A 25,994-nucleotide genomic window follows, 5' to 3' on the forward strand; every position below is an offset into this window, starting at 1 on the left:
GTGAATAAAGTTAATCGGATTTGAAAGTTTCGGCCAGTATTTTTTTTCTTAGTTTTATTTCGCTTTAGTCGGTGTGATAAAGCTCAGATGATTTCAATTGCTTGTTCGTGTATTATTTTTATTTTTGTTTTTGGCTGCTTTAATTTCGGTTTGTTGCTTAGGTCGAAATGGGGTTGAATTTTTTGCTTGTTCATAGAGATAATAATAGAAAGTTCAGGAAAAATGAAATTAATTACAAAGCCTTTGTAGATTTAGTAAAAACTACAAAAATATAAAACCTTTATCATAAATACCACATACGTTTTAGTGCAGCACTTTGGATAGAGTGTACATTTCCTTTCTGTAAAGAAACATATACTATGTCTTTAGTATATCATAATATGCTCTGAAATCGTAATTATTACAATGACCGATATTAATAGTTTTGTTCTATAGTTATAAAATCACCGAAAACTATTTTCAAAAATAGCCGACTACTTTTTACGGATTCGTTTGCAAAACTTTATTTTGGTATGTCTCACATAATAAAGTAATATTTCCTGCTTTTAATTAAGATTTTATCGTTTCAATCTACGTTTAATATAAGATACTGTAATCATGTTTCTAGTCTCGTCAAAATACCACGAAACCCAATATATACGTCCAAACACATTCATATACATGATGTACATTTTTATTAAACATCTCAATTTGAGCGGAGCGTGGCAGTTCGTGTAATAAATTTTAAATGTATGCAGCTATGAAAACGGATGAAGTCTCATGTTTGACCATGCGGCTATAAACGTGCGGATGTCAAGAATTAAATGAAAACTTATATGAATATAGCCCATCATATCAAAAAAAAGTAGATATGAATATTTTCTACAGTTGTATGTATACATATATGTATTTTTTTAAGAAACGTATTCTTTATTTTCTATGAAGACACTACGCTTATGCCCGGTTTCTGAGTACATTTAACGGTAGTTTACCTATTCGATAGCACTTTTTATACATGAGTTTTTACGCTATCGAATAGATAAGCTACCGTTAAATGTATCTCAGAAACCGGGGGTTAGTGATAACTGTTAAAGAGATTTTTAACTGACCGTTTGGACTTAAAAAGGATAATAAATTCTCCATTGTTCTATGTAGGAAATAAATATTTTTTTGGCAGAGTAAAACATTTATATAATCAACCACCATCTTGGTCATTTGATATTGCGTGTAGTAACCCAAGTAAACCAAACTTCACAGCTACAGGCTACATATTTTGTCCCAACATAAAATATCTGCGCAACAAAACGTTCATCTTATTAACACAACCAAAAAAACTAAATTCTCCCCTCGTATTCCCAGAAACGATTTATTTATTTGAACCCGATATTACCTACAAATCAGTTTCGAACGTCGACGACAAATAAACAAGTATTTTCTTCGGGAAATACCTACAAAATATCGTCTTTATCAGGTCAAATTTGCCAGTTCAGTAGCTCAGAAATCATTTACGAATACAGTCAAAAGATCCCTAGGAAAAACGTTATTTTTCAGCCCGAAATATAGGCGAGCCGTGCCTCGAAATAGTCACTTGATATGTATAAACTAATCTTAAAAGATGGACTCTCAAAGCAGTCTTTGAAGTCCGGATTGGAAATGGAGTGGGCACCGCGATATTTTATTCGGTATAATTTTCTTGGATTTTCTTACGATCACCTGTAGTGATGGGATGTTATTTTTCATATCGATTATAAATTGATGTTTAATTTGTTTTTCGAAAATATTTGTTTATATCTAAGTAATATGAAGTTTAATAGTGTTAAGATGTGCATATTGTACAAGATAAGTACAAACTTTTGTCTATTGTTACTTGGTACCCAAAAAGTAAAAACATAAAAAAAATGGGAAATTAAAATGAAAACTTCATGTGTACATAGACAATAGACATAGTATTGAGAGATACACATAAATAAATTGTAAGAAATGATTATTCAAACACTGTCAAAGTTCTTATAAAACAAAGAAATCACACAGAACACGCAAATGAAGCATAAAATTACAAACTACCGAGAAAATTAAAGTAAATTTACGCCAGCAAAATGCAAGCTGTCTTCAAAAAGGTGAGAGGCTAATATTAGGTGCTAGACCTCTAAAAATAAGAGAAAAGAAGCTCCCTCGCTATATTGTGCTTGTTCCGCGTCTCAGTGACAAAGGACTCGGCTCAAAGGAGTTAATCAGAACATAACCTAATAACCAATGTGCCTGTGATTTTCAAGGGAGTAGAATGGGGTAGAATGGGGCAGATTGGGGTAGAATGGGGTACATGTTTCTGTTTTGTCTCTTTGGTAATCGTTAGGTATTCCTTTAGCTGATTTTCGCAGCTGGTCTTCTTTATATGCGTTGTTCTATTTGAAGAAATATATTTTGTGAATAGTATACTAGTTTATTAAAATATTTTTTTGATTGAGATTTGTTGGTATTGTTCATATTTTGACGACTTGATTTCTTTAAGGATTGAAATGAGATAAATGCATTGTGTTTGTTAGTGTCGTGTAGTTAGAAAAAAAATGTACCTTTATCATAATGTTAAGTTATCATCATCATTATCTGTGTCCATCTATTGCAGATGATTCAAGTGGCGTCAGACAAATAAATAGTAAGGAAAGTACATCTTCGTTAATGGTTAATAATGTTAAGTTGTAATTCCAATAAATCCCAGATTTTTTGTTCCCATTTAACTCTAAAAATTTGATTTGACACATCAACAATTCTAATCAGACCGGAACAAATTTGTTAGGTACAAATACAGGACTTTACAAATCAAATTACCAATCCCAGCCTTTATTATTCCCTAGTAACATAATCCGTAAAACGTTGCTGAATACCGGATCTGAAAAAAACCGGTATCCGTCGATACGGATTGAATATATTATAAGCTCGTCACCACGTATTAAAAGCGAAAAAAAGCCTTTGAACTCAAACGTCCCGGCCATGTAAATACGCGTTTCCTGTACCATTTCGAGAAATAAACGGAATTGGTTTTAAACGAACAATCCTTTGTATGAAAAATACTAGATTTATTTGCCGAAAGCCTTTATTTTGATGTAATTAGAGTTGGGAATCGTTGAACCGTAATCCCGGAAAAGACGTAAGGAATTATTTTGCTTCAACTGATAAGACGATTTTCGTCTACTTGTTGAATAAGTTGTGTGAATACCATACGATTACATTTTTACTTTAATCAACACTTTTCCTCATATAATAAGTATTTAGATACACCATATTAAATATAATTGATTGTAATCATAGAACCGCGAAACCAACATGAGATTTCTATTAATCATAACATAAAATACGTTAACAAATAAAATCTTTCCAGTATTCATTTACTATATTTTATTTTTCTACATACAGAATAGTCAGTATTATATAGTTACCATGTTTTTTTTAACCATAGGCTGAACAATTCTGCAAAACAAATGGAGGTGTAGTACTTACATAAGATGCAAAATTTCTTCGAACATTCGTCGACTCAGAATAGGCCCTCAAGCCTTGTTATCAACACTCGTATATATTAACGCTTGCTAGTTTTGATTTGGCTAATAATTTCATAATTTCCTGGTAGAGTTAATATTATTTTGATTATTAGTATAATAATATCAAATGAATGTTATTGGCAGAGATCAAATACCACAGTAAATGTTTGTGTTAATAATGAATAGTTTACACATATGTATTATGACAATTTAATCATTTAATGACAGATATTTTGCATGAATTATTAGTGTTGTAATTTCAGTGTATATTGCACTACATCACTTTCACGGCTCTATTTGACAACAAAGGTTAATTCCTTTAAAGTTGGGTGGGTGCGTTTAGGTTACTTCCTGTGTGGTGAAAACACTATTGCCAATTTTTATCATTGAAGGTTCGACTTCCTATCTATACCTGTGCAATATGATCAAAATTGACGACAGATAGACGTTATTTTGCATTTATAATATTACCTCTAGTATAGATTCTTTGATACTGAAATCATCTTAAGTAGTTATTTAACTAGGGCTATTTCTGAGCCACCGCTAATGTTATTTATGTCCATATAGATCCTACGAAAGGCAGGCCCCAATGAAATTCAACGAAACGATAGCGTTGGCTCTATGTGTGTTAGCATTGAGGCATTAAAATATCATGCCCACAATGCCTTAACACAATATTTTTGAAACTGGCAACACCGCCTGTCCACACGTCATCAACGTGTCTTAGTCGTACATTCTTTTTTATTTAAAACATGTGCAGTCTTTATTCTGTATTATCTCTACTCAATATTTTCTGCGCATATTATTTTCTTTATATGAAAATAGCCAACATGACATTCCTAGGCATAAGCTTTTACGACTGTAAAATATTTTCAAATCTGTTCGAATTTTTTACGAAAAAGAGTTACAAACATTATCACAAAATTGTAGAATAATAATATTAGCAAGAAGTTACTTACCGTAGGCCTATATATACTAATATACTAATATTATAAAGCTGAAGAGTTTGTTTGTTTGATTGTTTGTTTGTTTGAACGCGCTAATCTCAGAAACTACTGGTCCGATTTGCAAAAATCTTGCAGTGTTAGATAGTCCATTTATTGAGGAAGGTTATAGGCCATATATCATCACGCTACTACCAATAGGAGCAGAGTACCAGTGAAAAATGTTACAAAAACGGGAAAATTTTGACCCATTCTCTCTTATGTCACGCAAGCGAAGTTGCGCGGGTCAGCTAGTTATTCATAACTGCCTACATTTATTTAAATATACATCTAAAATACCCATACGATAATACCAAAGATCAACGCTCTCATCTCAAGAAAAGTTGAGTACATCGCTTAAAAGCAGTCTGTCTTCCTACACAACTCGTATAATTGCTACCACACCTACATTTATCATTATTTATTTATACCCATCAAAGGGTATTAGGTACAAATTGATATTTATTCAGATAGAAGCCTTTCATAGAGTTAGGTTCCTATATATAGATGAGTTTCAACCTGAAATCATGATCTTAAGAACCTATTTGACACATCGACATATTGATTTTTTATTCTTGACATTATTTGTACGTTTATATCTCTGCTCAAAGAAAAATCATAGTAGTTTTGTTCATAAAAAATGTTTATTATGTACTAGCTTTTGTCCGCGACTTCGTCCGTCACCTAAATTTTCCCATGCGTAATGAATGCGTAATTCTCCCGGGATAAAAAATAGCCTTTGTCCACTTTCAGGTATCAAAATATCTGCATACAAAATTTCATGCAAATTGGTTTAGTAGTCTAGGCGTGATTGAGAAACAGATAGACAGAGTTACTTTCGCATTTATAATATTAAGTTTGTTTGTTGTTGTACAACAACAATATTAAGTATGGATATCAAGCGTAGAGTAGCGATTCACGGGGCTGTTGGTTGGTTGGCTTAGCTCTTTCAAACGTATCCCGAAGGTATCACTACAATAAAACCCACAAAATCAGGAAAATATTACAACCGAAACTCAAAATTGAAATTTATGTTAACTCAGATCCCAAACAACGAAGTGCGAAGATAATATTTAAGTCGGCCCCCCGTTGTCCCCCCGCCGGCCCGAGTCGGCCCCCCGTCGGACCGACGTCGGCTGGACGACGGACAGACAAAGGGTAATTTGCATAATCCAAAATGTCGGTAAAACCTACTCGTATGTACATAGGAGATAGTAAGTTGACTGCATTAGGCTTTGTTCTAAATTGTAATGAGTTCCTGGGTGTATAATGAGGCTTAGGACATGGTTAGATTGGGCTGGCTTTGTCGTGCTGCTTACGTGACTGAAATATAGCCTGAACGTTCTAGATTTTGAGGACGATATTTGAAAACCACACGAATATTTTTGACTACGATTTTGTTAGTATATTTTGACTCGTAATATTTGTAGTGAAATGTACTTGTTCCGTAAACTGCTAGGATTTCCTGTTGCCTGGAGATTCCAGACTCTATAAGTTAAAGTCGTTTAGCAGTTTTGACATATTGATGTCACTGGCTAGAGAGTCAAAAGACAAAATTGCAATTTGTCCCTCTTGAAATTTTGCAAAAATTTACTTACGTGATGATAGAACTTAAACGACGAAATGCAATTTAAAAGTAGCCTGTAACTAATTTAGATTTCTAACGTAAGCAAAATAACGAAATTAGTTCAGTAGTTTAAGAAGATCCTCACACAAAAGTACTCTAGTCTCTGACCTAGTCTACCACTTCTTAATTTAGTACCTATCAAACCTACTTCTTTTGTCCAGCCAGAGAATAGAATCTAACACCCTACTTGTGTAATTAGAAAAACAGGTTCAAAGTAAATAAGCCATTAAACACGAAATTGCATTCTTATCTGCTAGATTTTCATTTCCTTCAGAGAATAACCGTTTAGTCGCTTAAGACAACGTATTATTTATATCTTATTCTCTCGAGGCTGTTGCTCTCTGATTCAAATAACCTTGACTAAACGAGTTATGAAATAAAAGCATTTAATTTTGCGAAAAGTTTCAGCGTTTAAATGTGTGATGATGACTAATTGATAAAGGTCAAAGCAAGTGTAGACCGGTATGTTTGTATGTCATAGGACTTAATGGTTGAATTAGTCGGTGATAAACTGTGTCTCGGAAAGACATGCGTTATCTAAGAAGAAGCAGAGCAGAAAAAGCTCAAAAATTTTGATTCTATTTCAAATTCAGTCAAAGCTTTATAATTTTTTTCTTCAAAAACATTAACCGGCCAATATAATCCGAGTATAATTTAACAAATCTAATCAACCTTTACGCAACTTCCGGTTATCAGGAAACTAACAAAAACCACAAAAAATATATTCTCTAAACTACTCGAATATGAAATCCTCATTTAGCATACCCAAAATAACTTATGAGTCCGAAACACAAAGAATATCTTGAAATTCTATCCCACAGACAGTAGAATACTAACCAAAAATCTAATCCAATTGTGTAATCTTCACAGCAATGGTGTACGCAGCGAGCTCCAAGTCCTCAGAGACCCTCAGGATTACAGGCGTGACTGTTATTTATATTTATTTACTCAGAACACTCCTCGAGTCTTGGACCACCGCCAGAATCGCGCACTCTGCTGTCTTCTTTACTTTAGAAATGTTATTGTAGAAGAACAATTTTGGATTTTTAAAACGTTGGGATGGTTAAAAGTTAATTTTGTGGTGCATTTCAATTTGTTTTTTGTTTAAACAACTTACATATGGCCATATTATTATATACTAAGCAAAACTTGTCATTTTTTACAGACTAGGCTTGATAAAATAATAGGCTAGGTTCAGATCAGATAATTGCGCAAATCACACAAATATTTGTCCCGAGTGGGATTCGAACACAAAACGACACTCGGCGCTACGGGGAAGTGACCACGTAAACTGTTGCGCTAAACGTGCAGTTAACGTTTATTGTAATTACACTTTCCGGAAAGGAAAAGATCAGTTAATAAAACATCCTTAAGTCATGTGGCTTCTCAGTTATCATCATTGGTATCATCAGTGGTAAGTACTACAACTGCGCGGGGAGTCGATTCCCACATGGTAAAAATATTCACAAACAATGTTTTTTCCCTTTGTTTGTTACAGTCCACGTGAATAAGATAATTTCATAGAGTTCCCTTTTAAAAATGTACATAATAAAATAATAAGCATACTATAAGTAAGATTCAAAGTTCACAAATCTCACCCATTCCAGTAATCTTAAAGTACCCTAGCCGAAAACAACAAATTGTAGATCCTATTATCATTAATTCAACTTTCTTTACCGAAAAAACATTCCAGAAAGTACAATTTACCTAGACTATTACAGACCTAATAAAAAGTTACTCCTTAACCCAAAACATAGGCTCCCAACACCTAGGGATTACATAAACGGGTTCTTTAGAAAATATACCGTACTGTATATACCTCGAACTTACGACAAAATGTCCTAAGTCAAGCTGTCGGATGTCGAAGAGTGTAACTTGATTTAAGACACTCAATTGTATGTTTAATGGTGTTAATAGAAATCCCGATTAATAAATGGAAATTGAGTAAAGTAACTTTAATGAGGCTCACCTAAAGATGGGTTACCGTAGTAGCATCTGATATGAGCTGTCTGTCTGTACGCTCGGCTTTTATATCGTGTCAATCAAAAAGGTAGTTCTATATAAACCGTTTTAATTCAAGCGGTTAGAACAACTGTATCATTAAGTAGTATATACCAAAGAAGAGGCAACGTAAACTTTATGAAATTTCGAGTATAATTTCATCCAAAAAATCATCGTAATCGTACATTAACTTAATAAACGAAAGTCAAAAATCAGCCTTAACTATTTCAAAATAACGTAACTTGAAACAGCACGTAAGTCCAAGAACCGTATGTAAGGAGTATAACAGTAATAAGAAAGGTCAGTACCTTCGTCACCCTGGACAAAAACGGTGAAAGTGGACAGTAGGCACAGTTCAACAAATTCTACTAGACCCGCACAGTGGGTCAGCATTGAATACCAATAGAATAATTCGACGAAATCTTGTATACCGTATATTATTCGTTCAGCCGACAGTTTGGGGCTGAGCAGACGAGAAACTCCCCAACGTCTTGCATCCTATTTAATTACTTAAAATGAATGCTATTTTGCTAGTAGCCTTCTATAGCGCGATTCTCAACAGTAATTACGTATTTTTGCAGTTCAAGATGAACTACAAAAATAGTTATACTGCGCCCTAGAGGCGCTGATTAGATTTTCAGACCCACTAACGTCACTAATATACATACGCATACGGTATAGACAACCGAAACAATAATGATGTAAAGATCACCTTTACCTACTAAATGTCACAAGCAGCGGCAGTACAATCCACTCTTTCTATCGTACGAGTATAACTACCGTATAAATTATAATATTAACCAAAATATAATAATACTTTTATAAACTTCTAAAAACTGGCTGTGTATACTAAAACGGTACGTTACGTACAGTACAATTTCTAGACTATCTGGATTAATTATAATCGTAAAAAAGCGGACAATACTTATATACCTAAATAATGAATAAACAGTATAATCTAAAACCAGAAAACTAATATTAGAATTCCACCAAAAATAATAACCGCGAATTCTCTAACATGCGAATATGAATAGTATGAGAACCGTTTAAACAATGCAACTGTCCCAATTATTTCGCAATAGTTTAAAACGTGGACAACTTTATTGCACAACACTTTTCATATAAACTCTGTATACAGTATAGTAGGGATGTGTTCACATAGAACATCCGTTATTACCGACTTCAAAAAGAAGGAGGTGCGAGTGCTTTTTTTGTACGTATGTTCAGCCATTACTCCACCATCTATGGAAGGGTTTTCAAAAAACCGTTCGTTTTCATTCGAAAAAGTATGCATTCGGAATAGTATTACGAATTTTATTGTCACCTGATCCTTAACCTCGAAGACACACAAAAAAAGGGATTTTCACGTATTCAACTGAATAACCTTTACAGTGCATCGGGAAGTCGTGAGTTTGATTCTTACACGAAACAAATAGATATTTGTGTGATCCACAGAAATCGATTCGATTCTGGTTGTAATATCCGTCCGTTGTTTGCATGTTTGAAAAAATTCTCGCTCCAAGAGCAATTATCAGTGCGGGAGTTGTCTCTTTTTTAACAAAAATTACGGACCTGTAAAACGGTTCACTATGTGAATGCGCCCTTAGATAGTAAAAGTTTGGATACTAGATAGTTATACGATATTAAATTTGTAAACTAAATAGTTGCACTAACTAAATAAACAATTGCATTGCGCACTAATTATATTGTAGTTTTGTTTCTACTTTAATTTGACTCAATTTTCTGTGTGGTTTGTATAATTTTGTACTATTATAACAAACGAAATTCAATGTTTTGATTGTTTAATAGAATGTAAATTAGATTTAAATGTGTTATTTGATACAAAACTATCATTTGAATGTATAACTATTTGCTATATTAACAAGCGCCCATTCACTAGCTACAAACACTTTTATATATTGTATTTGTGCTACATATCTTAAGTATTCAAAATAAGCCTTTTTGGTAAAACTTTTTGTATGTCAACGTGAGAATTTACTAAAAAAAATTGTAGTCAACTACAGATACAGAAAAATACAAATTACATCAATACTTTCCTACTTATCACAATACCAAATTCTCATACTTTTACTAACGAGTCAAGTTACGAAACAAAAGAATCTATATACTTACATATTTTTTACAAACTCAATAATACCACAATCAGCAACTTTTCAGTTGCGCAACAGTCGCTCGTCTGCTATAATCCGATCCGTTAGAAATTCCCCGTATGTTCTCACTTGCCGCAATGAATACTAACAGGGTCTTTCAAAGAATACCGATACAGATTAAGAATGTGTCCGCACGTTTCGTATTGATGTATCTCCGAAACTCCCGAACTTGGCCGGGTTTTCGCATTCATTATGGACGATAACAATATTCGGGTTACTTATTGCTGATTTTATTTGAAGAATAAAGTTTTTTGGACTCTTTTGAAAGTATAAATTAGGTTTGGTATGTGTGAGAGTTTTCTACAATTGTGAAAATACTGAGTACAAAAAGTCTGGACCGATCATGATTACATAAAGTGAGAAATGTATTGTTCTTTTATTTTTCTTTAAGAAACTTACTTATCTAAAACTCTCAAAAGTAGGTAGGTATGTAAATATAACATCACACTAAAAGTGCTGTATAGTTATATTCCAATATTTCGATCAAGTGTTCCATCCGATGCACGGATCAGTCAGGGAAAATGTGGGTTATATTACATTGATTATATTATATATTAAGTATATATTCAATACTATAATTTTATCGGTCTTATACGCGATATATCGTTAAGTTTTAAACTATTTTCTACAGTTGCATAAAGAAAAAAAAGCCTGGAATCACTATTAAGTATTTCGACTGGAAAATACAATTTCACAGGAGAGCAACTCAAAGAATTTTTATTATCAAACCTTTATCATTGAAGTGTTCGTTATAATAAATTAAATTTCCTATTTGTGTTGGTACTACAAACTATTATAAAAATCTTATTTTCAATGACAAATTGATACAAGTAATATATGTATTTGAATTGTTCTCCTTTAGAGTATAGTTTTCCTGTAAAAAACTTACACACTCCTTTTGTTTTTACTTTTACGCGGCTTACGTGATTCCAGAAATAAAACAAGTTTCTACCATTCTTTGCAAAAAGATCTTTTGACAACTACAAAATTATAAATAAATACAGTGTTGGACGTATAATGGTGACAAATGAAGTCCGGAGTAGGAACAAAACCACGTCGTTTCGTAGAATGAACCGGCGGGAACAATATTTTGATATAATTGCCCCGTCATATCGCACGCCGTTAATGGTTTAACGGATGTGACATACAGACTTGTAGGTTAGACAACAATATTAATTCAATTAGTATTAAGAATACGAAGGTGTATAGGATGATTAATATTTGTTATTTTTCACGCCGATCATTTTGAATGAAGCTTTACTGTGCACACGCGTCGGTCTCATATTTTTACGTGTGACAATGAATAATTTTCGTAATTTGTAATGCAGGTGATGGCTTAAGTTTTATTTACAATAAAGTGTCAAGATTGTAACCTCTAACTTTTGTGTAGTTAGTTAAGTTTTGTGTAGTAGCCTCAATCTTTGACTTCTGAATCGACCGAAGACTAAAAGTGCATTCTTGGTTTATTTACGCACGCAAGGGGTTCGTTCGGTTTCTACAAAGTAGCCACCAGATTATAGTAATTTGACATACCTGTCATGTTAGTGTTAGTGGCATGATAGCTTGCATCAACGTTCACTAGCCTGAATTTTCAGCTGACTATCACCGATTAAACAATAGAAACTATTTAAAAATCTTCTCTACAAATACTGCCAAAAGAAACTCTTAAATTTTAACATAGTGAAAGAAATCTACATTTTAAAATAGGCAAAGAGAGCTCCTTTTTAAATATAGGGAACAGACTGCTTGCCTAATCGAATGTGAAGTCTACATTCTGGATTCGACCAGTGCCGCGCAATACGACGCTCCGACTAAGTTAACGCTAAGATAAAAATGTTTTAGAATTTGTTGTTTCACATGCAAGAATATTTACTAGACAGTTTGTAGATTTTTATTCTTCCTGACTGTTGTTTCCGAAAGAAAGTAGTATGTGCAAATCTTAAGTCGGTAGTATCGACTTACTAGAGACTAGACTTACGTTAGGCATAAAAAATTACTCGAGAAAATTTGTGCTTTGGCTGCTATGATAGCTGATCCTTATGCCATTCAAGCTAAGTGATAGTTAATATCAGTGATGGCATTTTAACTAACAATATTTTCAACAAGTATGGACAACTGCATAGACGTACTTAAACCTAAAATTTTATTCCGCCACCTTACTACCTTTAACATGTGTGTTTAGCGACTTTTTCTCAATACACCTTATTCATAAACAAACACACCTAAAACCGCTTCGGAAAACCTTTTTCAGGAAACATTATTAAGTAATATTTCAATCACAAACTCATATTTTCTTTGCTAGCAATATTTTTTATAAGTTGGCAGAATAAGCGCGCTGTGTGTTCATATGCAAATTAAAAAAGAAGGTATAAAAACTCTGTTTATGGGCCGAGTAAAGAAAGGAAAATTAAAAAGAAAGAAAAGATTTTTTATTTGCATTATGTATGCAAGTGACGTTTTTAAATCTGATATTTATTGAAGGCGATATTGTAGGGAGACTTTTTACTTGGTTTTTGCTTTTGTATCGTTGATGAGGAAAAAAAATGTACAAAATTTGTGTGCACATTTTGTTTCTGAATTTAATAACTACGAACCTAATAGACGTTGCTTTGTTCATTATGAAATGTCATTAAACTCATTTCAGTATAGAAATACAACATAGTGACGTCACAATTTCGTGTTTTCCTTGAGATCAAACGAGTCTATTATGATGTTTCAGTCTCTAATAACTTTAATTTCAACGTTATTTACGAAAAAAATCACACAGCATGAGCATTCTGGATAGATTTGTTACGAGTACAAGTTTAATCATATTTTATTGTTAGCTCAATTATCTTGATATCATAACATTTCGTATAATACTCTCAAAAAGCATTGTAAAACCAATGTCACGAATTATTGGTCAAAACCGTATAAAAATCTTCTCTGCAGTTTTTCGGTTTTATCACTAACAAACAAACGGACAAAAGTACGTCATAATACACGTAGCCACTACTACGTGAGGGTAAAATGGAGCATTCGTCTTTTATATTTTTTTTTCTGTGTGTCACGAAATATTCCTTGAAATTGATGAAATGCTGAAAACTTCTATAAATTTAGCTTAACGAGAAGCACTTGGAATTATAAATTTAAGCGTTGTAATTACATTTGTAAGCGAATATTTAAGCGGTGAGCGTTAACCCCGTTCTTTGCGCTTGAAGCATTTACTAGTTCAGTAGCGGTTTCTTTGCGATTGGTCGTTTTATAAATATCGTTTGGTTTATAGAAGTAGGTCAAACGGGTGGATATAAAATACAGTCATTTAACTATTTAAAAATGGTTGAAATATTTACTGTACCATTACTAAAGTTATCATTTTTATATTGGTTTCTTAGACAGATTGGGACATGTCGGTACTAGAATAAGAAGATGGTAAAGCATTGGGAGAGGTTTTACTCCTACATTAAGATGGCACATGTTAACAGTCTTAATAACTAATTCAGTATTTACTGCGATTGATATAATATTTTAAATTCGTCAGGCGTCATTCATCATATTTAGGTATGAACACATAAAATACAAAATAATGATCTAGATTACCAAATTAGTATTCGTAAAAGGATATCGCTATAATCCTGACACAATTTTTTTTTTAATTCTCCCCCCGACCGAGGGGTTTACAAGTGATTACAACCGTAAAACAATCCCTGGAGATCAAACACAGGACAATCTTGTTTTATTATAATAAATTTAATTTTAGCCACGTATCACATACTTGTATACATGTCAGGGTAAACCCCGGGGGTAATCGCGGAATTAACAGAGTTCGTGGGTATTATGGTATTGACCCCTGTGCTTTTGCATGACTGGTTGCTTAAATAACTTATTATCATGTTAGTCTTTACCACATCTCGGGACTATGGAGTCCCGGATTTTTGGAAGGCATGCGTGGGGCCGAAGCCAACACGTAGAGGCCCTTTTCGACTGCTTTAATATTTCAAAAATGTATGATGTCACAATCCGGTGATTATCCCTGTGCACACTATAAAATGTACCCAAGGACAATCACCGGATTGAGTGGAACTATGGCAAAACTAACGGGATATACTACTTGAGCTATTGCTGCTTATGGACTGGGAAACTATGATATTACGGGTTATTATTATTATATTATTTATTATATCGTCCCACTGCTGGGCAAAGGCCCCCCCCATGGCTTTCTAGCGATCTGCAAGCGATCTCCGGCGGTCTGTATCCATTTCGGGTTGTAGGAGTCAAGTTCGTAATTAAATAAAATAAATAAATTATTTAAATAACAGTGATAGCGGAGTGGTATAAGTTGACACCTCCCACGCAAGTGGCCGCAGGTTCGAACGCGAGGCAACACACCAATGACTTTTCTAAGTTATGTGTGTATTAGAAATAATTATCACTTTCTCTAACGGTGAAGGAAAACATCGTGAGGAAACCTTGCATGCCTAAAATTTGTTTAATACATTTATTGAGCGCATGCAAAGTCCCCAACCCGCACTTGGCCAGCGTGGTGGACTTAAGGCCTAACCCCTCCCTCATTATGGGAGGAGACCCTTGCCCAGCAGTGGAACATTAAAGGGTTAAATTTATTATTTTTTTATTTTATTTAAATAACATATAGTACTTAATATAAACTCTTGAGGAGCTCGTGGCTTAGTTTACAACAGCCGCACGGATCGATCTCTGAGGTTAAGCTACGCTTGCCGAGGTTGTTCCGTGGATGGGTGACCATCCTAAACATATCGAGATTCTCCGTGTTTCGGAAGGCACGTTAAATTGTGGGTCCTGGCTGTCATTTTCGAAGATCTTTAACAGTCGTTAACAGTAGTCAGAAGCTTGAAAGTCTGACAACCAGTCTTACCGAAGGGTATCGTGTTAATACCTAAGTAACTGGGTTGTGGAGGTCAGATAGGCAGTCGCTCCATGTAAAACACTGGTATTCAGCTGCATCCGGTGAGACTGGAAGCCGACTCCAACACAGTTTGGAACAAAGGCTAAGCGAATATACTTAATATAAACTCTTATCGCCAGTTTGAACAATGTATAAGTATCTGTAAGCTATTCAGGAGGAATTTCGACAGTTGTTTTCATACATTTATTGTCACTTTATCTATCAGACAGTTTACCTAAACGTCAAAATTGCGGATAGTACTTTTGAAATGGAAAAAAAGTTTGGCCTTCCAAAAAATATTAAAATGAATATGATTCTTCACTGTTACATTGCTCTTGGCATAAGAAAGAAGGGTTATATAAGACCACCATGCAGAGCAACGGCAAGGTATGGCATTGTTAAGACATTGCATATCTTCAAAAACTGTCTAACTTTCAGACACAGTTTATCTATCTCTTACTGTTAGTTTATTATTGAAAACAGCTGTCTATCGAATAACATTAGCGTGATTGATGTATATATCTTGGAATTATTATAAACTTTAACTGGAACAGAGAAGAAAGTTAACTTAAGTAGTTGCATGTGCATGGAGTATATCATAAATCATAATAAAGTTTGCTTACCATCTGGCTGCGCTGTTGCGAAACGCGAACCTGTTGGAAATAAACACAATTATTAGTTATTGAAATAAAAATCTATATATTCTGAAAATAGAAAGATGTATTTATACAAATGTATAGACAAAAAATTATAAGGAGGAGTCCAGTCGCCACAGAAACTGTTTTTTTTCATAGTCCAAGTGTCGTAGCTGTTTCCTAGATTATAAAACCTGCCCTAATAAGAAGCTTTCACGACTAAATACAGAAAAAGGCCGCATTAATAAAAACATTACGACCTTAGCTCCTTATAAACTCTGCATTGCCGCTTGAGGAACAAAAAACACTGCCCTCAAGTGAGGGACTACCGACAGCCGGCTATCTATTGACAAGTTTCGTGTGATAATCTGACAGCGGATGTCGTAAGAACTATTTTTACAGTACATGTTAAATGTCAATCTCTGGATATTCGATAGTAGCGATCGCAGAGAACCGTGTAGAGGTTGTGCAGTCAAATTGTTACACTCAGACAGACAAACTTGGGCATTCCTAGCACATATGATTTACTAACTGACCCGCACAACATCGCTTGCATCACATAAGAGAGAATGGGTCATAATTTTCCCAGTTTTTGTAACATTTTTTACTGCTACTCTGCTCCTATTGGTCGTAGCGTAATGATATATAGAGCCTTTCTCAATAAAGGGCAATCTAACACTGAAATAATTTTTCAAATCGGACTAGTAGTTTCTGAGATTAGCGCGTTCAAACAAACAAACAAACTCTTCAGCTTTATAATATAGTTCGGGAGGCGATTCTTGCTTCGCGATAGACCTGGATTTAAAAACATACAGTATAGTTTAACCAACAATTCAATACATTATTGGTTTTCTTTTTACTTTATGGATTTTTATATGAGCCTATACCAATTGATTTTTGGGTTATTCGTCAAGTTAACCCTGGTATCCTGTATTGATGTATGTCGTATGTGCAGATGTAACGAATTTTGCAATGCGCCACAATGTATTCCAGTTGACCAAATACCAAGGGATTTTACTGTGATTGTCAGCCTTCACTAGACGGTTGGTGTTTGCGTATTCATCATGTTGTCTCTTTTACGCACATGACGAGATTTGAGACGGAACTATAAAAAATTGCAAATATGAAATCTCACCTAACGTCTTATACGAAGTTTAAATAGTTGAAGATGCATACTTATGTGCATTAAAAATACGCAATATGGTCTATCGGTTGCGCTTTTGCGGGGAAATTTAATGACTCCAAGACAAAAGTTGAAATACATACATAAAATCACGCCTTTTTCCATAGTGGGAGGCAGAGACCAAAGAACGCCACTTGGTACGAACCTTACAAACTTCCCTTGCCTCATTCACATCCATACATCTTGTCATACAGGACCGCCGGTTACAAGAACTACGCATCTGACTTAGTTGAAATAGGGGTAAATATTTTGTACATAAACGATGCTGACGTCAGCTAAGTATAAAACATAATTATTTAGTTTTTTGTTTCTGACAAACATTACCATATTTTGGCAAGCACTGTCTAAAAGGTACAATTAAAAAATAAATCAATGGTAAAAGATACGGCAGCACATCTATCAAAATATTTCGGATAAGGCCCCCCCTTTCCACCCCCTATTCAAAGGTGCGAAGGGGTCAACACTGTTGTACTAAATTACAGTAATAAAAATGTTTTATGGACGCGTTAGCCCCGCAGGCAAAATAGAGATTTATATCATACACTGGGTTACTTATAAAGAATCGTACCAATTGCTTGTGTACTGTACTATGGTCCGGCTTCCTCCATATTGCTTTCAATTTGACGGTTAAACTTGAAGAATTAGTTCCTCCGGAATAGGCTAGAAGCGCGGTGATTTTTTTGTGCGAAATTTATTGCTACTTCGGCAACTTAGTAGAGAGTTTAAGATGCAAGGTTAGCGGCTGGTGGAGGTATATTAAATTCAGAATTAATAACAATCAACGGCTTTTAAATTTTGTAAATACACAGAATAATAATCAAGAAAAATCGTGCTCATCAAAGGTAGTTAGTTAATTATCGTACTATAGTTGTTTGTCGATAGTCGATAGAAATAGGACATCTACTCTTTTTGTTGTATTACGAAGGAGGTAGAGAATCAGTATCAATGTCACTGATTACGTTGTTTGACTGTGGGGCGAAATTCTGAGAAAAACAGTAAGCGCATGTTGAGGTTACACACAATCGACTAAAAACCAAAATTCTATGAAATTTCGCATGTTTCTGACCACAATTCCATTTGATCCGGAATTTTGTTTGAATAGTACAAGAATATAAAATATCCTCGTTAGATACTGACTACCGTGTACAGAAATAAAGTAAAGTAAAGTTTCAAAAGTCATTACATTTGTTTCGGAAAATATAAACTCTGTAGCGTAATTTCCTATAATTGGTGTTGTCATCGATATTAATTATTTGGCCAAATTAAATTACTTTAAAATATAGTATTTTGTGATGCTGTAAAATTTTCGATTTACGCTAGGAGTTGAACAGTTACTCTTACTACATTTTAACAAAACACTTATTTTTCAAAGATATGGTACCACAAATACTTTCAATGCAAACCTTTGAAAATTACATCAGTTTCCCAGTAACTCGATAGTTACACAGCTAGCTCGATCGAACGATCTCTCTAAAATCAAGCAGTCAATCAGAGCTCGGCTTTTTGCCATCAACACAAGTCACTCTCTGTCGACTGTCCAGTCTATTGCGGTGTTCCAGTGAATACAGCTCGTGGTCTAGACTAGGAATAGCTGTCAGACATCGACGTTCTATCGGCACGAATTGATTCTTTTGCGGTTCGTTTTAAAATACATTTGGTTTAAAGTTAATGGGATTGTTTGGTAATTTGGCATTGGTAAACAAAGGCTCTAATTCTTGTATGTATTATATTTAAAGACGTAAAGTATATGTTATAGGGATTAACTTACTTTTATTATAATTTAAAACGGGTAGTACTGTACCTATTATTGAGCATGATTTCAAGCAATATGTCGTATGATTTGTTTAAGGGTGCAAATCTTTGTAATTACTGATTGTAAAGAACATTTCTGTGTAGGTAGAATTTACTTTATTTTTAACATCGCGTAAGTATAGGAGCGGTGTAATGACCATAAACGCAAGAGACATTACAGCACTTATCGAGTATCTACATATTAATATATAAAATGCGTCTTTACTATCTATAACGAATACGTTGTCTGCCGCCTCGTCTACACCGCTAAACCGATTTTGATGACAGTTAACACAAAGAAAGTTAAAGACCCAGTATCATACATAGGCTAGAAATTAACCCGTACGTAACACAAAAAGGGGATATTTCTTCGGATACGAGCCAAGGAAACTTATAGCTGGATAATATCAAATGAGCTGCCTATATACTAACAAAAATATTCAAGAATTTTCGTATATGCCTGAAACATTATGCAATCGTAGATCAAACCCTCGGCCGTAAAAGGGAACAAGTCCAATTTCGCGTGATGTGAGAATAAACAAAGGAACCTTAATCCTGATTCGAGCCATCCTTCTCCGACCCTATGAGTGAACTACACTTTTACTATGATTCGTTTTCTTTACTTGTTTGTACTGAGCCTTGAAGTTATTCCGAGACTAAATAGAATTAACATTTTCACAAAAAGTTTCTTTAAGCCTATGATGATGATGATAATGGTCAGACACTAATCGTTGATCGTAATAAAACTGCTAGTCTTTGCAAAGAACAGTGTACTAAGGCGTTAATGGACAATACAACTTATGTCGCTACTGGTAATTTCATCACAAAATACTTAGTTATAATTATGATCCATTATTATTTTTCTTTTTCTAGTCCAATTGTACCAACTTTATTCTTGGTTGTTTGTAAAAGTCCCAACAACTCAGAATTTATGACATTACAAGCAAGAACTGTCTTTAAAATATCCAAAAAACTGTTCATAACAAAAAACTTGATAAAATTCGAATGAATTCAACAAAATAACAGATATCGAAGGCCCTTTCACATTAAAACAAACAGCAAATACTTGAAAATAACCGTATCTCTTATAGCAGAAAAAGGCTTCGCTCCATTATCGAAAGTACTATAAATTTGCAAGCCCGACTGACTCGCGAGATCAATAAGCCAAATATAAAAGAAATCTATTATGAAACGCCAAAGTAAATAGAATTAACAAAATTAGTTCGTTCAGCAATTTGTTTCTGATCAAATAATTGGAAATATTCTGTTCAACTGGTTCAATGAGGAGTTATATTTTGGTGCTATTTTTATTACAGATATTTTTTTGTGCATAAAAGTACAGTGGTCATGAATGTGTTCACACCTACTATATTTTTTGCAGAAATAAATATACAGTGATCATGAACTCACATATTTTACCAAAAAATCATCTTGGTGGCATTGCTTTGCATTGATATATGTTCAAGTTACTCCTATCATTAAATGCAGTCCCATTTCTGCCCCACTGCTAGTCATGATCTCCTCTAAGATTATGGAGGGTTACGCCTTGAATATGCCATGCTGATTTTAGCCCATTTGCTAAAAACATCTAGAAAATGAAGACTAAAGAAAAACCCCATGTAATTAAACTCAAGCCTTTCGGTAAATATCATTAAAAATATGAATTGCATCAAGTCTTCTAATTTACACAAAACTTTTCATCTTACGCCATAAGTAATCAGTTTAAACAGCGTACCCACATTTTATTGTATTGAAAATATTAAACCTCTGTTTACAATATAGTAACTTCGCAGACTATTACTTTTGAATGAGGTCAAGTCTTTTCAAGTGAATGGTTTGCGAATATTAAAACTAGATACAAAATATACTTGAGGCTTTTTATAAGTACTAGTATATGCCAGTGAGTTATCTTGCATTGAAATAATTCCAGTTTGGATATTGTTCTAGAAAGCAAGGGTCTCAGGTGATTTAGAAATATGTATTTTTAAGATCCTTGACAGTAGTCAGAAGCTTTAAAGTCTGACTACCAGTCTTACCTACGGGTATCGTGTTATAGCCCGGGTAACAGTGTTGTGTTGGTCCGACAAGCCGTCGCTCCATGTAAATGTAGAAAACTTTAATAAACGAATTAATTGGTACATTTTTAAAGCTATTACAATGGTTTTGCATTCAGACACGGCAAACAGTGATACTAAAAATTCTTTGGAAAAGTGTCTGTTTTGTTTCTATACATCGTTTTCTGACTTCTATTTCCGATCAGCACCAATGATTTATGTGAACTTCAAAGCTTATACCTAATTAAATTTCCTTTAGTTTTTAATTAATCATCAATCATACATTTTAATTACTTTCTACCTTTTTAAACTTATCCAATTTGTAGTAAATAACGCTAACATGGTCCCATTTCCTTTACAACGAATAAGTTTTGCCTCCTTAAACACAAAACAATTAGGGCTATAAGTTTACCGGGTCATTAACCTCAAGGTCATCGCACTTTACTACCTTCGGGGGTACGAAGACTGACATGAAGGAAAATTGCTTGAGGACTGAAGTTTGATGTCCGGGGGATGAACTAAAGGCTGTATATCAAAGAACAATCGCTAAAGGTTTCTTTTTGTTAGATCTTGTAAGGGTGTTATGTAGTGTAAAAATTATGGGGTTGTATGAAAGTAATGTTAAGAAAAAAATGGTACAGTTGAACAAAATGTGTGAAAAACTGACTTAACCTATACATTTACTTTTTATTTAGTTATATCTTGTCTGTGCCACAAAATTTTATGAATTTCTGTACTTTTTCATTTTAATAAGTTATATGCAAGCCTATGTAATGTAACGGGAATGAATATTATTGATCATTGTAACTTTTAAATAAAATTTAAAATATTCCAACAGGAATTGGAAAAAATACAACACTCCCAACCCCACGAATCGAATTTGAGAGCATGTGTTACTGTAACTTCAACAAAAGTAGACATATCATACTACTAGGATTCAGTAAATTTTCGTGCTCAATGTAAGTCCGCATTTACAGAACTACCATAATATCTACTAATAATACTGTAAATCTTACCAATATCGTCATTCTCCTCCGTCCAGCCGACTTGACAGATGACATAGTCTAGTAACACAGCGAACAGGAGCGCGCGCCACGCGACTTTCCCGCCAAAACTACCCGCCATCTTGTCTTCAACGGCAAACTGTCATCTTGACGCAACACTCTACATTGTCTGTGGTCACGGTTGATACCTGGAACAATAGAAAATTAACTTGAAATTTAACCCAGTAATGTCCCACTGCAAGGCCCCTCAGATTGGGGAAGTGATTAGGCCTACCTTCCATTCGACTTACCAGGGCGTTATTTTAGGAATTTATTTGTAATACATAATATTACCTATATAACGCAACGGGTCTTAAACACGATTGAAAAACAAAGGTTTTTTGTTTACCCGACGTTTCGATCGAATTGCATCGACCTTGATTATGCGCTGACCCGTACATATGTAAGCTTATATCGCTATTACGCCAGCAATTAAAAAGAGAGATACTCGCAAAAACTCTTTCACCACAAAAAAATACGCAACCAAATTCTACAAAATATTAAATTTCATATAAAATATGGGTTTACACGTAAACAATTGAGTCACAAGTAGGTGACCTCAGTCATAATGACCGTTCATTAGGAACATTAACATAATTACAGAGGGCGCTAAAATCACACGCCTTACGATCGTGCTCAATCTTTTGTCACCTTTAGGCGTTTTGAAAATATGAGTTCCAATTGTTTTATGTGATCGAGATACTTTGTTTGAATGTATAATTATTAATTTAGCTGTTTGAGTGGTAGCGTGCAGCTCGTTCTGATCGTGAGGTACGGGATTCGATTTTAACTTTTTTTGCCCGTTTTGTTCATATAAGACAATTTTCTAAAGAGTTTAGTTTAGAGTGTTGAGTAAGATTGTCATAATATGTCATTAGACTTGCCATCAATTAGAAAGGTGTGGCTCCCAAACCTGTCAATTTAAGCTTTTCCTTAAAAAAAATTCAGTAACATCATGTTTTTTATTGTATATCAACCTGTTCGATATAGTGCAATCGACTCATCTATTATTACATAGGACAAAAACTAAACACTGTTACGACTTTTCAGATTTTCTATACTCAGGGAATAACAGAAAATTATATCACAAAAACAATTACACAATTTAACACAGGTAATCCCAATATAACAATAGGTAATCGAAACATAAAAAATAATTAGCTTTTTTGAATGTGAAACACACATTCAGAGCAATATGATAAACACTCGGACAGACCATTATCTACAAATAGACGTAGGACGGCACAATTAAAAGTAAAATGGCGCTTATCATGCACAGACCTCGATACAAACTGACAAAACCTGCGTAAGAACACGCGCACATTAAGCGGTTTGAAACACGTGGTTTAGAACCGCGCGATTTAGAAATAGACGCTTGATGGGACGAATTTAAAACAAAAATCTATTTAATATACATGTGGCCTACATGTAAATAACGGGAATGCGAGAAGCATAGTGCAGTTCTCTAAAATTGAAACCATTGAGTATCGAGAGTTTGACATTCGAAATGTACTGTAAAAATATTTTTACGATGCTGATACTTCTGCTAGAGGCGCTGATCAGATTTTCGTACAAAATATTTCCACAGCTACCCGGTTCTCTATGCTCAATACTAAGGCTACGGATGATCGTCTTTGACATATATTTTGCATTCACATCGCATCGCATCGCTTTCTTCACTCACGTAGGGCAACAGGAAATGTGAGCTATTACAGTCAAATACTGTGAACAGTTACATCTTTCGTAAGCGTTAAAAAACATTTCGGTATTTCATTTTGAATCTATTTCTATTAAAAATATTGTTTCAGCCGTAATGTCGTCCAACATTTGTTATAGAGTATTACTTTAAAAAACGATAGCTATAAGCTTTAAAACTACACACGCCGTAATTGTGTTTAACCGTACGTCTAACACATCCAAGTGCGTACGAACTCTTAAGGTTACAATTGTAATAAAATTAAAAATAACACGGCCTTGCCCTCTGTAATAACATCGTTATAATTTGTTTTGGGCGCGAAATAAAACTTTATACATGTAATCGTATGAAATCGTACCACTGATGTGTATCATAAAAATCTGGGACTAGGTTTTGCGTGCGGCCGCACCTGACTTCTACCTACTCGGGATCCGAAACTATTATCAAATTTATGTAATATGCTCACGACGTCGTCTACTATACATCACGCATGTTATACCCAAAGATGTAGGCAGGGGTATATGAAATACACCTACGTTTAGCCATTAACAATATTCGTCCTTTATAATAGGAGGTAAGCCTATTTCCATATACCGTGCACGTTAGCAAACTGCAGGCTACTATTGAAAAATATTCAAACATAAATCAGAAATGACCAAGTCTTTTGGTAATCCAAATACGTTGCTCAATGGTTTAGGTGGTCGCTACGATACTCTCCATGCATGTGCAGTTGTAGATTTGATTCTGTAAGTCGACACAAAAAAATAAAAGGTAACAGTAGTCTAGTCTAGTTGCCTATTGGATCTAGTTGAATTTTGTGTCCATTGTTTGCAAAAGGAACAGTCTTTGAAAAAATCATCCTCTTTTTCAAACGAAAAAACGTTCTAAAAACTATTCTACTGAAAATGTTTTACTACAATTTAGTAACTAAAGCTTCCAATAGTCTATGATTAGTAAATCATAAATGTCAATATCTGACCTCAATATTATTATTACAATTTGGGTCACTGATTATTTCACAAATAATTTAGTGTAACTAAATTGTTAACTAATTGTATACCAGTTGAACAAGTTTGTAAAGGGCAAATTATTTAACGGATTTCTATTAATCGTGTAGTAACCTAGATATTTATTATAGCGAATGGACGATAGTTTATGCGACTGAAAAACACAAGGTCTCAGGTTCCATTCTAGGTGAGGTATAGGCAGGTATTTTTTTCGCATAGGTAATAGGCATTCCATATGTAACGTGAATTCCGTTTAACTTTTACGACAGGCCAAACTGTACTGACAACTAGATATATTTTATTATTTTTCTTTACATATTTACAACCTATCATAAACCTACTATGATATATATATATTCCGCGTTATATTATCATTCCGCGTTCGGCGCCGCGAGAGTGCGGATGTAGCTGCGCTGCGCGCGCGTCTCGTAATAATGTCGTCAATAATAAAGTGTAATAGTTGTAATATTGTGATCGATGAGCTTCTAGCTTATGTGCAGAATAAAATATCCGTAATAGATGAAGAAAGTCTAACGAGAATATGTGTTTCGTCATTCAAAAGCGAAGAAATAAAGCGTTCAAAGTCGTTACTATTTGAATCTATATCAACGGAGAAGCGTCGAATTGTTCGTAGGAATAAGGGAAAGGAGGATCGTGATATGGAAGACATAGTTGCCTTGTTCAAGGGAACAGATCCTGAGGTGATGCCGGTATTTGTGGCTCGAGATTTGGAAAAACTACCGCCAGTGACTTTTGATCACGTAGATGTGACGAAGCTTTTGAAGGATTTATTGTTGATGCAAACCGACTTAAAAATGATTAAGTCTAACTATGTGACGTCTGAACAACTGAATAATGCATTAAGTGATATTAAAAACATAAATTGTACGCCATTCCAATCAACACCGAAACCAATCCGTAATAATTGTTACATAGAAACTGAAAATCACGAAAGTGACGCATCTATTATTCCAAACGTGTGTGATTTATCTAAAGTGGATTCAACAATCATCGAGAACACAATTATCCAGCATGAAACGTTATACCCGACATCGCCTAACGAAAGGACGCGGTCCTTTATATTGCAAACAAACGGCCAAAATTCAAAAAAGGACGCGCCTAATTCTACCGCGCTTGCAGTGTCGTCGGTGAAGGCGGGGAGCGCGGGGAAGGAGATAGTGACCTCGGTGACCTGCGCGCGAGCGCCGCCGGCCGGCGGTCAGCTGTTCGATGCACCGCGCGACACTGTACGTTTAGTGAACGATAACACGAATGCGTATAATGATGAGTGGAATGTTGTACAAAGGAAAAAACGTAAACCGAACTATCGTTATCTAGGAACGGTGGGTGTTTCAAATGTGAAAGACTGTAAATTTAAAGTGGCCGAT

At 34.5% G+C, this 25,994-nt stretch overlaps 1 protein-coding gene across 1 annotated transcript in view; it reads right to left on the bottom strand.

The window, feature by feature from the left end:
- Nucleotides 1-25,994, bottom strand: part of LOC142982340 (neural cell adhesion molecule 1-like) — a 150,137-nt gene that overhangs the window by 104,095 nt on the left and 20,048 nt on the right. Inside the window, exons 2-3 of the mRNA XM_076128801.1 lie at nucleotides 21,877-22,052; nucleotides 15,821-15,850 (exon numbers count right to left, since the gene is read on the bottom strand). Of these exons, the coding sequence (XP_075984916.1) occupies nucleotides 15,821-15,850; nucleotides 21,877-21,985 (139 nt within the window). The 5' untranslated portion in view covers nucleotides 21,986-22,052. The remainder of the gene's footprint in view (nucleotides 1-15,820; nucleotides 15,851-21,876; nucleotides 22,053-25,994) is intronic.

Source organism: Anticarsia gemmatalis, chromosome 21 (genome assembly GCF_050436995.1).
Source record: "Anticarsia gemmatalis isolate Benzon Research Colony breed Stoneville strain chromosome 21, ilAntGemm2 primary, whole genome shotgun sequence".
In the NCBI taxonomy this organism is placed as follows: domain Eukaryota; kingdom Metazoa; phylum Arthropoda; class Insecta; order Lepidoptera; family Erebidae; genus Anticarsia; species Anticarsia gemmatalis.